The sequence below is a fragment of the Limulus polyphemus genome, unplaced genomic scaffold, assembly GCF_000517525.1.
Source record: "Limulus polyphemus unplaced genomic scaffold, Limulus_polyphemus-2.1.2 Scaffold2500, whole genome shotgun sequence".
NCBI lineage: Eukaryota > Metazoa > Arthropoda > Merostomata > Xiphosura > Limulidae > Limulus > Limulus polyphemus.
In genome coordinates this window covers 56,801-71,966 of record NW_013668110.1, presented here as the reverse complement: position 1 = coordinate 71,966, position 15,166 = coordinate 56,801, and the positions used below count along the sequence as shown (strand labels likewise).

At 32.5% G+C, this 15,166-nt stretch overlaps 1 protein-coding gene across 1 annotated transcript in view; it reads right to left on the bottom strand.

The window, feature by feature from the left end:
* The window catches only part of LOC106467137 (protein FAN-like), a gene marked incomplete at its 5' end in the record, with an annotated part of 133,833 nt that overhangs the window by 65,481 nt on the left and 53,186 nt on the right, over positions 1-15,166 (bottom strand). The window contains 2 exons of the mRNA XM_013927457.2: positions 3,756-3,952; positions 11,112-11,154. Of these exons, the coding sequence (XP_013782911.1) occupies positions 3,756-3,952; positions 11,112-11,154 (240 nt within the window). The remainder of the gene's footprint in view (positions 1-3,755; positions 3,953-11,111; positions 11,155-15,166) is intronic.

Sequence of the window (15,166 nt, the reverse complement as noted above, 5' to 3'; positions counted from 1 at the left end):
CCCTCTAGTTTCTAGAACTATCTTGTTCTTTCAGGAATGCTCTAGTATTTACTAGATAGGGTAGTCGGGTATATATAAGAGGGGACAACGTGACGGAGGTAATGGGTGTATAGATAGTGAGTAATTGAACTGCAGTCAGAAGTATTATTGACATTCGTTATTATAGCGTTTGTTTAGCGCGATTGTTGAAGTTGAGTGTATCGGTAAAGTTATATTCGGAAAGAATAAACCAGTTTTATTAAGTAAAGACTTGTGTCGTTAAAATTTCGTCGGAACGAAGTTACGGAAAAATCAATTAACAAAGGGAGACGTAACAATATTATAGCAAAGGGGCAGTTAGTTTCCAAAGATAATCAATGGAAGGAACAACTAATTTCTAAGCATTTTCAAAGGAAAAAACATATAGTTTTTAAACATACTAAATGGAAGGGACAGCTAATTTCTAAACAATCTCATTGGAAGTTACAACTAATTTCTAAGCAAACTCAATGGAAGGGACATAAGTTTCTAAACATAATCAATGGAAGAGATAGCTATTTTCTAAACAAACTCAATGAAATTGATAACTAGTTTCTAAGCATACTCAAAGGAAATGACAGTTTCAAAAAATGTTCAATGAAATAGACAGTTTCTAAACATACCAAACAGAAGGTACAACTAGTTATTAAATATACTAGATAATAGGAGAAGCTAGTTTCTCAATAAACTCAAAAGAAGAGGCTTATAGTCTCTAAACATGTTCAATGAATAGTTACTGAACATGCTCAATGGGGATGAACAAATAGTTTCTAAACATGGACTATGGAAATTCAACTCGGTGGAAGGGACACGTTGGTTTTAAGCATACTGAACGGAAGGTACAGTTGGTTACTAAACATGGACTATGAAAATTCAGCTCAGTGGAAGGGACACATTGATTCTAAGCATACTGAACAGAAGCTACAGTTAGTTGCTAAACATACTCGATGGACGAGACAGCTAAGTTTTAAACACACTGCATAGAAGGTACAGTTAGTTGCTAAACATACTCATTGAAAAGGACATCTTGGTTCTAAACAGACTGAGTAGAAAGTGCAGTTAGTTGATAAACATACTCAATGGAAGGAACAGCTATATTCTAAAGATACTGAACAGAAGGTAAAGTTAGTTGTTAAACATACTCAATGGAAGGGACAACTAGTTTCTCAAAATACTGAGTAGAAGGTACAGTTAATTTCTGAACATTCTCAATGGTAGTGACAGCTAAGTTCTAAACATACTGAATAGAAGGTACAGTTAGTTACTAAACATACTTATTTAAAGGGACAGTTATTAGCTATACATACTCAGTGGTTACCTAGTTACAGAAAATGTTGTCAATGAAACAGCAGCTTGTTTTTAAGTATAACCTCATTGAAACAATTTTTTCATAAACACTGCAGATGATAAATTCAGTTAAGTACTAAAAAAAGACATAAAAACCACAAATATAAATAGTTTTGTAATATAATCACAATGGATAGGATAACATGATGATACAAATATACCCCCCAAAAAATTGGGACAACTAGTTAAATACTTTTATACAGTTGGTGCTTGAGGCAGTTGGTTATTAAATTAATACTCAATATGAGAGACACCTGCATACTAACCTCATGAGCAATCAAAAATATTCTACATGAAGCAGACTGTAGGTTATTGAAGATAATTAATATACTCTTTGAAATAAACAAACACACATGTTAACTAAAGGAAAAGTGTTAATCCCTAATATTAGTCTCACAATAACTTCATAGCTTTTTACTTACATAACATGATACATAATCTGGTCACAAAATAGCTTATAATTATTAAACAAAATATGCTTGTTTGAACTTGGACACATTAATTCTCTCACTACAGGCCCAGTTGAAGTGACCAAGTTCGTAACCTGAAGTGACCATAAGAATTTCCATACTATAACTTTTAATATGGTATGTGTATCTTAACAAAATTTGGCAAGCTTTCAGTAAATGTTATAAGTATTTTGTACATAAAAACCAAATTTTTAATAAAGTATTTTTATAAAATATTTGTCCATGAATATATGGACTAAAAGTGTTGACTGCTCCAAGTGCAAAATGATTTTTATGTTAAGATTAAAAATACTTTCCTTTATCTGAAAACTGTGAAATTTCATTTGCATAATCTCTAACATCTTCTAAATAAATACGAAATTTTTTCTCAGTAAAACTTTATATTTTATCTGTCATTTTCTCTACCCTAACTCTATATCAATTCAGTCAATTTGACCAATCTCATAACCACTAAGAAGATATAAGAAACAAATCTAAACTACCTATTTTTCTTTATAGAATGACTGTAAATTGTAACATGAAACTACAACTGTTTATTCTAAATGGCTGAAAGCTCACAACAGTAAAAATCTGTATACTTGAATTTTATTGTTTTATTGCCCTTTGAACTGTGTCTAACTAATAATCCTGCCACATGAAATGTAAAACACTCAGCAAATGAATAGCTCATATTACTGTATGAAATTACATAACATAAGAGCTGTTTGCGAGCTGCTCACAAGCATACCTCATGAAAAGTTTTTTTTATTATCTCATTTAATCTAACTTTATCTATCCAAATAAGTTTCTAATTTTTACATTTTAGTTACTTTTATAATAATAAACAAAGAATACACATGAAAAACAATATAGTATTTACCTGGGTCCTCTTGTTTTTCACTATCGATAAAACTTAAACCTATGTTTTTCATATTAATGGTACTACTACACTAAATAATTTTTATTTTATAAAACGATACACCTTAAGAACACAGAATAATAACACAACACACAAAGCAAATAATGTCCTATAACTACCATAATTTTTCTAACTATGCAATACGAGCCTTTAAAAATTCAGCTAAGCTTGTTGATGTGATTCCAGTGAGAAAAACATTGAAACTGAACAACAAAATAGACAAAGCCTTGTACAGAAAACAAGGTAATATAATATATCATTTGAAAAATTAAGACTTTGGCTTTCTATTGGTTATAAATAATATAGTATAAAATGCTAGAAAACTACTGCCAATTTGTGAAAGATAGGATGTGACAGGTGGCATGGTAAGTGGGTCTGATTTCCTAGTTTATGGCTTTGTAATCAAGTAAGATTGAATGCTATAAAAATTATGCTTTGCTTGAGTAATATCTCTAGTATTATAAGTAATTTATATTAAATTCCGTACTTCTTGGAGGGGTGGTAAATAAATTAGAGAAAAAGGAAGAGCAAATATCACAATTCTCATAATAGGGGAGATTGAGGATTTTTTTTAAATATCTCCTCATAAAATTAAGAACTTAAAACAGGTATAATACTAAAAAATTTGATTTATTAACTACATTTTGATGCCAAGTTTATTTGTATATAATGATGATGATAATGTAATTTAATTAAATCTTGAAGGTAACATGATAAAACCTCATGATATGTGCAGTAAAAGTAACTCATTTGGAAAGGGTTAACTCTTTAAACCTGAGCGAATAATTCCAGCATCCGGCCTAAACTCCCGATTTACCTATCAGACAGTGACAGCATCCAATAACACTTATGTCTCTTTAGCTGAAAACTAATTGAAACCATGTTATTATCCACAAAATTAAGAAAATTGAAATTTTATAAGGTATGGTGATAACTATTAGAAAATGATAAAATAACTCCAACAGAATGCAGAAAAAGTTATAGGTTTAAAGAGTTAATAGAGTTATCAACTTCAGCCTCACCAGCAGAATCCCTTTTGTCTGATGAAAGTTCTCCAGAAGCAGCTTTATTGGTATTCCAACAGCTTTTTTCTATCAAAGGCATAGAAACGGATAGACTGTGACGGCTTGGGTGAGGTTGGACAAAGATCTGTTTGGGAATTTGCCCAAACTCCATTATTTGAACTTCCAGACAATATTTTTCATTGAGGTCTTTGATGCTAGAAAAATGACAAGTGAGCAATGTTGTTTATTTCTTGTTCTAAAGGAAAAAATAAAAAATCTGAGTGCTCATTAAAAATCAACTGAGAAATTTGACCAACAAAATATCTGTCCTTTTGATATCATACACAAAACAAAAAGAAAAAAGTTTCACCGATACAATAATAAAAAAGATTAAGAACAAAATTAAAGATGGTATGTGTTAGATGTTAAAAACACAGGAGGAATGGTGTTAAATGTAAATTTTACAACAACACTAATAATGATAGTGTGTGAAATAAACTTTTAAGCCATTTGTCCACTGGCTTAGTAACTTAGTGATTGCACAGGTCTACTTGACTAATACTGTGCTGCAGTGCTAGACTATTACCACTGACATATTTACATGTACAAACAGAAAATTTTAACACTTCCTAGTATTCCTTGTTATAAAAACCCTTACTGATAACAGCACAGAGATAATTTCCACAGTAATCCTAATGTATTGAGTAGTTCATCAACTAATGATTTTACTAGAACTTTTCCAGCATTAGTTTTTTAATTTATCACTAAAGTTTTCTTAAATTGAAAAACAACCACTGTCTGAAAAGCAGCAGAGAATGTGAGATAAAACTATCACACTTATCTTCAAGTAACAATGTCACTTTACATTTATTACACCAGAAATTCAGAGTTAGAAAATGACACTTCACAACCTCAAGTAAATACTTAAACATGTTAAAATAATATTAAAAAACTGTTTAACTTCCTGACTGAATGAGAGTTTTGACATTAATTACATAATTTTAATGAATAACCAATATTATTGGATTGAAAAAAAGTAAAACTTGCATCAATACTTGAAAAGAGAAAAGAGGCTAAATGACCGATTTTAATGTAGTCAACAACTTTAATGTCTAATGATACTGATCAAACAATATAAAACTAAGGAGGATTGAAATATCCTATACAATGCCAAAATATGCAACAACATATACGATATAGAAAAGAAGTACTAACTTTTTTCCTATAAATTCATGATGTAACACCACCTAACTAAACAAGAAGATATAAATAAATGTTAACCAAGGTTAGCTTGTACAGTATATAAATGATTTTGTGTGAAATTTTTTCTTTGTTTGTTTGTTACAAAACTACACAGTGAGTTGACTCCATATATTCATGGAAACATTTTTAGTGAAAATAATTCAATAAAAATTCTGATTCTTTGTCTATAAAAGACTTAATGGTGACTGAAAGCTTGGGAAATGTCGTAAAGATGCACAGAACATATTAGAAATTATAGTATGTAAACTATAGAGTTCAATTTGGGGTCAAGATTTAGTTTGAATCGACCGAGCATGGTCGCGAAAGAGTAAATAAAAAATGCAAAAACCACAAATATTCGTAGCACATGAACTTGTATATTTATAGTGAATTGTATAACCTTTTATCTTTTAAAACAATTTATTGGATTTTACTACAAATTCCAAGTTAGGTTAGTAATCTCTTTTTATCTTCTTCAATTCCAGCCCCCCGTTATATCTGAGGGTTTATAATGCTGAAAATTGGGTTTTGATACCCATAGTGGGCAGAGTTTGGTATTATGTGCAAAGTGATTTCCATGTTAAGATTAAAAAAATCTCAAATTTCATTTAAGTAATCTCTAAAACCTCTTAAACCAATATCAAAAGTTTTTTTCATTAGAACTATATTTTATCTCTTATTTTCTCTACCCTAACTCAGTCAATTTGACCGCCCTCATAACACCATAAAAAATTGGAAATAAATCTAAATTACCTATTTTTCTTTCTAGAATGACTTCAAATTGTAACATGAATCTAAATTTGTTCATCCTAATTAGCTCTTTACTCATAAGAGTATACATTTGTCTCTACTTAAATTTTGTTGCCTTTTGAGCCATATCTAAGTAATGTTCTTGCCACACAAGATATAAATCAGTTGGCAAACATATAGCCCATGTTATCTTATTAAATTATGTAATGCAAAGGCTACTTGCAAAATTGATTCGAAGTGTACCTCATAAAAAATTTATTATTATTATTATTCTTCATTTTACCTAATTTAACGTGAAAAATTTCTAATTTTTACATCTTAGTTACTTTTATAATAATAAATAAAGAATACAGAGAAAAAAAGAAATATAGTACTTACATCTTACTTTTTTTTGCTGTCGAACGCTGATGAAACTTAACCCTACTTTTTATACTAATGGTACTACTGCAATAAATTTTTGTTTAATTACATAATACACCAAAGAACACAGAATAATAACACAAAAAATGCAGACAATGTCCTAAAACTACCACAATTTTTCTAGCTTTCTAACTATGTGACAAGAGCCATTAAAAATTCAGCTAAGCTCATTGATGTGTTTACAGTGGGAATAATGTTTGAACTGGAGAAATAGACAATTCTCAGTACAGAAAACAATGTAATATAATACATCATTTGACATATTAAAGCTTTGGCTTTCTGTTGGTTATAAATATTGTAGTATTATACATAAGAGAAAACTACTGGCAATTTGTAAAAAGAGGATGTGACAGGTGGGCATGGCAAGATGAGTCTGATTTTCTAGTTTATAACTCTGTAACCAAACAAGACTGAAGGTTATGAAAATTATGCTTTGCCTGAGTAAAGACAATATTATAATGAGTAATACACTTTAAATTTCGTACTTCTTGGAGGGGTGGTAGATAAATTAGAGAAGAGGGAATGCCTAGAGAAAAAATTTCACATTTCTCACACTAGAGAAAATTTGGTATCTTTTTTTGAACATTGCCTTACAAAATTAAGAACTTACATCTTATATAATATTAAACTGTGGATTATTAGCTACATTTTGATGCTAAATTTATTCATATACCATGATAATAAAGTACTTTACTAAAATCTTGAATGTAACTCAGTAAAACCTCATGACATGTAGAGAAAAGGATGCCCATATGGAAAGAGTTAACAACCAGAAGATGCATCATGAAGCATGAAAGCTGGCAATCAGAATGGATCATCATCAATACTCCAGGTTAATCACTCTCACCAATCCTTTCCAACATCTATACCATGGATCTAGCCCACTTTGACAGTCCAACCAAATGCAATGTGCTAACCTTTGCAAAAGACATTCTAACATACAGCAGAAGCTCCAGCAAAGCAAGATGCAACCACCTCTTAGTAGTTTGAGTAAATGGTTTAATGACAAAGGAATGGTCCATCAGTCCTGCCAAAACCACTGGCACGTACTTTACACTTAACAAAAGACATCCTGATTAAGACAAATCATAACCATTCTTTGTAGGCAATGCCATCCCTCTGGAAGAAATACTGAAGTACTTAGGGATATCCTCAACATCCATATATACACCATAACAAACAGCACTATCAAAGACATCAATGAACTGAAAGTTGCAACAGGCAACAGAGCTGAAGTGTGTCATCTTATAATACTCTACTAAGTTTTATCACCTCATCTTGGATTATGCAGTACTGATGATTAGTATGAGTGCTAAGCAGCTGGATGACATTGAAAAAAAAAAAGACACAAAACACCTGTTCAAAAATAGTCATGGGATGAACTTGAGCCACCCACATCAAGGCCCTATTTACACCACACAAGCTTTAGCAGGATCTCATTGAGTGCCAACAGCTCTTACGAACAAAACTTTTCACTAGGGTCTTACAATGTAAAGATAATGCCTTCCACCATTAAACCACTGTCATTTTCACTTTAGAATTCCATATCCACAACAACCATGCAGACACCAACACAACAGGGGATTCACAAAAACGATCCCAGTTGACATTCATGGGTGGAAAGATGCCTTTATGTGGAATAAGCATTTCCCAATACTGGGATCTAAGAAAATAAGCCTAGACAGAAAAGATTGGGTTGAGGGTGAAGCAAAAAACCTGTCAGTAACTATTTAAAGACCATGGTTGACAGTCACCTGTTCACATAGCTACATAAGGTGATACATCACAGTCAACAAACAAAGTAACTGGGTATTCATTTTTTCACAGAGCAACAACATGCTGCACAAAGCTAGTGGAGAATTCAAGTTTCTCACAAGCATCATAAAAATGGAACTGGAAGCCATAAAGCAAGCTTTCCCCTGGATTTCTGAAAGTAATGAACCCCAAATAGACAGTGAAACAACATAATATTTGTTACTGACTTGCAAGCAATAATACATAAAATTCAGAGAGATTGGTCCTCAGGTGAATGGCAGAGAGCCAAGCAGCTGCAGTGTATATGGTATGATAATCACCTAGATGTATATGCCAGGCTTTAGAGGTAAAGTTAAATGAGGAAACTAACAAGCTTGCAAGAGATGCCTTTATATTAAACACAACTCCAGTGGCAGGATACTGACTTCCTCTGCATTATTAAGGTAAAATAATGCAACAGTGGAAGGTATCCATCAACATTCAGAGGGAATGAGACTGCTGGAAAACAAAGTACTGTAAGCTAGAAAAAGCAACAGATGGGGAATCAATAAGACAGTATACAGCCAGACAATTCTTTGAAACATCATTTAATACCACTTGGGTCCATATATTGCAACACACTGAGTAGTTTCTTGTTTCACTCTGTTACAACACTCACTGTAAAAAATATTGGTGAAGTCACCCATTTTCTATGTAAGGTACAGAAAAGACCTCCTAATGTAATCAGTGGGATTAATTGCAATATTGGTGATATTTTATACATGTTTTTATATGACTCGTGTTATTAGGAACCCTGTAAACAGCAAAGTCATGGGCATACAAGAAATTAGTGAATAAATAATTTAGAAAAATGTGTTGTTATTACCAACAGGAATGAACACATCAGTAATTATAGAATTGATTAAAGTCTATTTAATAAGTGATCTCTAAACCACTCTCAACCAGTTAAATCTGGGATTTTGTTATATTTCCTGCAAATGCTCAAAGAGAAAAACAGCATTCACGTGCTGATGGGTATTTTCAAGGGAATTCCAGAACAAGTCCCTAATCACATAGAGAGGAATAAATGAGGAAGGGACAATAAATAGTGTTGGCAAGCTGCTTACTTTAACTTGACTGATGACTGTCACCCAAAACTGCTTAACTCTGTGATGTGTAACTCTTTACCCATACAGCCTTCAAATTTTCCAACCACAGCAAAATGTTGGGTATATGGGTATATCATGCCCTACCCAATTAGCAAGTTACTGTAATTTTCTCTGGTTAAGTCAGAGATCATTTGTTAAAAAGAACTAGTCTAATGAAAAGGATTACAATGACATTTTAGAAAAAATTTATTTAATTATACCTTATAGTTTATTCACTGTTTTTTTTTGCATTTTAGCTATGGTGACACCAAAAATTATATACAATATTGTAAATTTAAATAGGTACTAAAAAAAAAAGACTATTCTTTGCTAGTTTTGCAAAACCACAAAATAGCTATCTGTGACAATCACCCCTAATTTTAAATTGACAGACTTGAGAGAAGGCAGCTAGTGAACAGCACCCACAACCAACTCTTGAGCTACTGTATTTGAATTTGACCATCACTTTTATAATACTCCCATGGCCCACAAGTTCATGGGCAAGAATCTGTGGTAACAGGATTCAAACTAACAGGCTAGCATACTAACCACTAGGCCATGCCTGGCCCATATGTTTTAGAACAATAGACCTACACTAAATAAAATGTCTAAGGAGGTGTCAGCTGATTCCTAAATGGTATCTTAAACTTAATTTTTTTTGATAATAGTTACCTCAACTGACTAATAACAAAGTTGCCTGAAAATAATCTGCAAGTTAATAGCTGAATATTAAATAACAATAAATCAGCATTTCCCAAACTTTTCAGCCACAGAACACTTTTGAGCTATAAAACTATTGACAGAACCCTCAAGAAACATTCTTATGATAAAAAGTTAAATCATAAAAAATTATTATCAGAAAAACTTGTTTTCCACTTCAAAGTCCCTTCTTTTAGCCACTGATCCATGGCTAAGTAGTATCAATACTTGAAATCCCTGTAATTTTGTAATGTTACGAAATATTCACAAACTCATGAATAACGTGTTGTTTCCTTGAAAAACTGCACTTGACTACCACTAGTGACTAACTTACAGCAAGTATTCAAGTAGGTTCTGCCTATAAATGAAATAGCCAATAACAAATGGAATACAGGGTGATAGGATTTATGGGCTGACAAGCTTTTTAGCCATACCTATACCCTGCCTGCTCCTTCAATACAACTACACTACACAATATTTTCTCATGGAACCCCTGGATATATCATATGGAACCCCAGGGTTCCGTGGAACACAGCTTGGGAAATGCTGCAATAAATTAAAGCATTACCACAACCTAATTTTCTCACGACTGTATACCAACAAATATTACTCAAACCCAATATTGAAACACACACATGTATATATACAGACATACAAAAATTTTCAAGTTCATTTTTATTATATGCAAGAGCTGCATATATACATAGTAATTCACATGTTCTGTGATTCTGTTACTGAAATTTCTGTTTGTACAACTAAAATACTAGTTGATACCAACACTCTTGACTGTCAGTCATACGGTTTCTTCAAATCTGTGATACAACTGTCTCAGTAATGTGAAGCTTGATAATTTCTACTGGTTTAGACTTACAATTAACTAAATTAATTAACTCATACTATACTTGTGAATATATCATATCAATCCTGATTTTATACAGAGTTAAACACTAAATGAAGCTTTTATTTTATGATTTCTGCTAAATTTTTCTAATTATGATACCTCACTATGATCCATCACTCATTTACGTTTAACTGAATTTCCCAAAGTCACAGGAAAAAATGTCAACAATGATCAGCTGAGAAAAAGGAAAAAAAAAAAAAGAGAAAGCTTAATCAAGTATTGCCAAAACTAAACCTTAGCAAAGTTCAGTCCTAGAAAAATGTTTCTTTTGAAGATTGTTAATCATCAATTGTTTTAAAATTCCATATGTGGTTTAAGTGTGTCTGAAATGGAGCTTGTCAGTTTTGTGGAGATTAATCAAGCCCCTAAGAGTATAAAAATTGAAAATAATTAATGCCTGGTAGTACTAAGCTCTCTTTATAATTAAAAGAGGACCAGCTGTACAAAAACAGTGGGAAGTTCCTACATGAACAGACTCACCTATCTAAATCAACTGATCCTTCATATGTTAAATAGTAGAAAACTAAAAAGAAACAAAAAATAAAAACTTAAAATATTGAATATGCACTTCTGTTTAATCATAACTATTTTGTATGCATTAACACATCAAATGTCAAATCTGTTTCTAATTTAAGCTTCTTGCACAAGATTTGAAATTGAAGAAGCTGGAATTATAAATTATATAACATTAAGATGTTTCAACAATTAATTCTGACTAGTCTTACACGAAAAAATTTAAACCAATTAATAAACAATATACGAGATGTCAAAATCTGTCTAAAAGTGGATATAATGTTGCATCAAGTTTGTTTACATATTATTTCTAAACTTTAATGCAAAAAAATGCAAAAAGAGTTCAAATCTTGCATCATCATAAAAACAAAACTCCCTTGTAAGGATTCTTTTATTACACATTTCTAATTATGAAGGCCACTAGGTGAGAATCTTACTGTAAGTTAAATAAAATAACCTAACACTAGTACTTTTTGCTCTCAGCAATTTTCCTTGAGTCAGTTCATCATATACACTGATTTGGCAGCATTTGCAAATTTACATTTCTGATCACTTCAAGACGTTCATTACAAATTTCATACAATTTTATATTTCACAATTTTATAGAAAATAACTATATATAGACATCTGAGAACATTTTTGTTAGAATGACTGATAGGAAATTAAAATTTACCACAAATAGCATGTCAAAAGAATTATTCAAATCTGAAACATTTTTTTGAGTCATACAGAATCTTCTCACAGATTCTAAGTCATCATATCATGTATTTTCATCAATATCTATTTTATTGTTAATAAACAGGGGTGATTCCTACATGAATAGACTCACCTATCTAAATCAACCAATCCTTATACCCATCGTCTCAACTACTCAGTAGTAATAATTTCCATTTTATCTATGAGCAAATGTGACATAAAATTCTGTTTACTATATCTCCACACTAAACAAAGGTTTGTAACAGGTGTCAAGTAAAAGATGAGTTTTTTGAATCAGATTTTTAGTATATGGAAGGAAAAAGGGTTGGATTAATGTCCTTAATACCCTCAACAGAGCAGACAGTGACAAAAGCATATCAATGTATCATGTTATTTTAATATTCTAATGATGTGTTTATTCACAGCTCAAACACATGAACTCTCTATAAACAATACTAGGAACAAGAATACAAAGTTTTAACTCAATTTTAGAAACTTCCACAACATACTCTGGCTGAAATAAGTAACAATTTTGTGTTTAAAACTCAGCAATTAGTTTTTAATTCCATCCTTTTCAATACTTTCTAAGAGAGTCTCCTTGTTGATACTGCAGTGGCAAACATCACTGCAAAGAATGTTACATGAAAAACAGCAACTTTGGAGGTTACCAGATCATTAACACAAAATGAGAGGCAGAACTACCTCAGAAGCATGGATTTGGTCTTTCCAGTCTATCGTTAGTTCTTTATCATTTAGATCCCAGCCATATCCTGCTGACTTTGAAGTGGAGAATCAGTTTTTCATGGTCTAAGCCACATGTCCACTTAGTAATTAGGGCACTGAATTTGCTTTCTTGATCTGATATAGTGATGGCAATTTATAATGCAGAAATTTTACACAGAATGTCACACAAAACCATTACAATGACATCAAAAACTTAATTTGCATAATATGCCTTGAATGAAGATCAGTAGTATTAGAATATACCGATTATTTATTAACTCATTATGCATTTATCAATTGTCTTTACTGAACATTAATGGAACAGCTTAGATTAGTGTGTATGCTATTAATATTTGTTATACAGTAGTAAACATAGAATACTCAACAGCTGAAACATAATAATAAATTATCCAGTGAGTAGTAGAAATATGGGAATGTTTGTAACTTAAATGCATCTGTTCAGCCTTTCAATAATGAGATGCCCAATACTAATCCAGTGTTAAAGTGGGCAATATTTAAATCAGTTGATCAATTTGTAGTAGTGAACTATTGTAAAGGTCCAGTACATGTGCATTGTAAGTACTAGTACTCTAGACAGTTACAGTATAAAAACAAGCTCCTACAAATGTTAATGGCCATTGAACAGTTGCTGAGAGACCTCAATAACATACATAACAGAGGCATGATTCATACTTAGGTAGTAAGCAACACAGTTTGGGGGAAGTTATAATTTTCCTATACTAAAAATGTATTTCCAATAGGTACTTACTTCTGCTCACAAAACTAGCTATTCTTATTTAGTGCTGCCCTCTATATGCAAGCCACAAGCCTTCTACTCCCCTCTATTGGAATTGAAAAATTCGAACGTGTCTCTCTCATGCAAATCATCACACATCACTTCTACACCAATAGGAGTATGACATGCTCATGTGACTCCTTCTATTGAGCTATCACTTCAAAGTTTGGTAGGAGATGTGGGCACTAGAGTAAAGTGGGATGAAGGGTGGGAAGTGTGAAAAGAGGTAAGTACTTATCAGAAAAACATTTTCAGTATAGGAAAATTATCACTTCCGATACGGTACTTATCTTCTCTCTCAAACTTAGCTAGAAACCCACAATGAATAGGAGGAGGGACCACAGAAGTACCTCCCAAAAGCATCTGAAGGATACCCCCTAGAAATGAGAGAGTCAGACCTGAAGATCAGATGAGAGGAACTGCACCACTTCTGAACTAGGTATACTCTTCGCCCTTCTGTGAAATGTGGAGAAGATAGGAGCAAAAAAGGAGAGAAACACATCTAAGTGGGAGAGAACTGTGTCAGGATCATGTTACAAACATTATAAAATAAGTATTCAATCCCATGAATAGAAAAGTGGGTAAAACAATGGATGTGCCCTTGGATGTAGAGTGGCTAGGGCACGACGGACCATACTCAGTAAGTCAACTACATTCAAAACCCATGCCGCTGGGAACCGACATCCACGTGGGGGTAGGATGAGGATCATACCTTCTTCACCTCAAACCCAAGAGACCAGGTAATTGAGAATTACACAGTCTCCCAGGTATGACACAAGTATTTAGCACTGAGTTATTGATCTGGGGACCCAACATCAGGTATGAAAACTCCCCCAACTGGACACTTACCGAAACCATTCGAAATGTGATAACATTCCCATATTATGATAGGATGAGGGAGTGCCAAAGGACAGAATCATCATAATCTTACATACCACTTCTGTGACCCATAACACAGACAGAAGAAAATCGAGGGAGGAAGACAGACAACCCAATACGTGTGAGGACTTATGTTAACTGATTCTACTCTATTCTAAAACCCAGCTGCGAGGTACCAACATCTGGGAGGGGGTAGAACGAGGGCTTCCAATCAAACGGGTGAACTGCATTTTGACGTATCAATCCTTCATAATTTTATATCTACATCATCTAGACACTCAGAACACCACTGCCCTGGCCCATCCCTACATACTATGCACCTACAGTACTAAGTGATAGTTTCTACCTATAAACAGTGTCTCCATTAACCTACATCAATAACTTCTCCCTACAAACACAATGTTTCTGTTAACTTGTATAATTTGCTTATGCACAAGAGGTTCCCATTTCTGTTTATTTAAATTTTCATTTCATGCATATCTACATTTTCTTGTTCAGTTAGCTTATACTTAATTTTCTTGTTTGGTTAGCTTCTCCTATTGTACAATATACATCTATTTTCTTGTTTGGTTAGCTTCTCCTATTGTACAAGATACATCCATTTTCTTGTTTGGTTAGCTTCTCCTATTGTACAATACACATCTATTTTCTTGTTGGTTAGCTTCTCCTATTGTACAAGATACATCTATTTTCTTGTTTGGTTAGCTTCTCCTATTGTACAATATACATCCATTTTCTTGTTTGGTTAGCTTCTCCTATTGTACAATATACATCCATTTTCTTGTTTGGTTAGCTTCTCCTATTGCACAAGATACATCCATTTTCTTGTTGGTTAGCTTCTCCTATTGTACAATATACATCTATTTTCTTGTTTGGTTAGCTTCTCCTATTGTACAATATACATCTATTTTCTTGTTTGGTTAGCTTC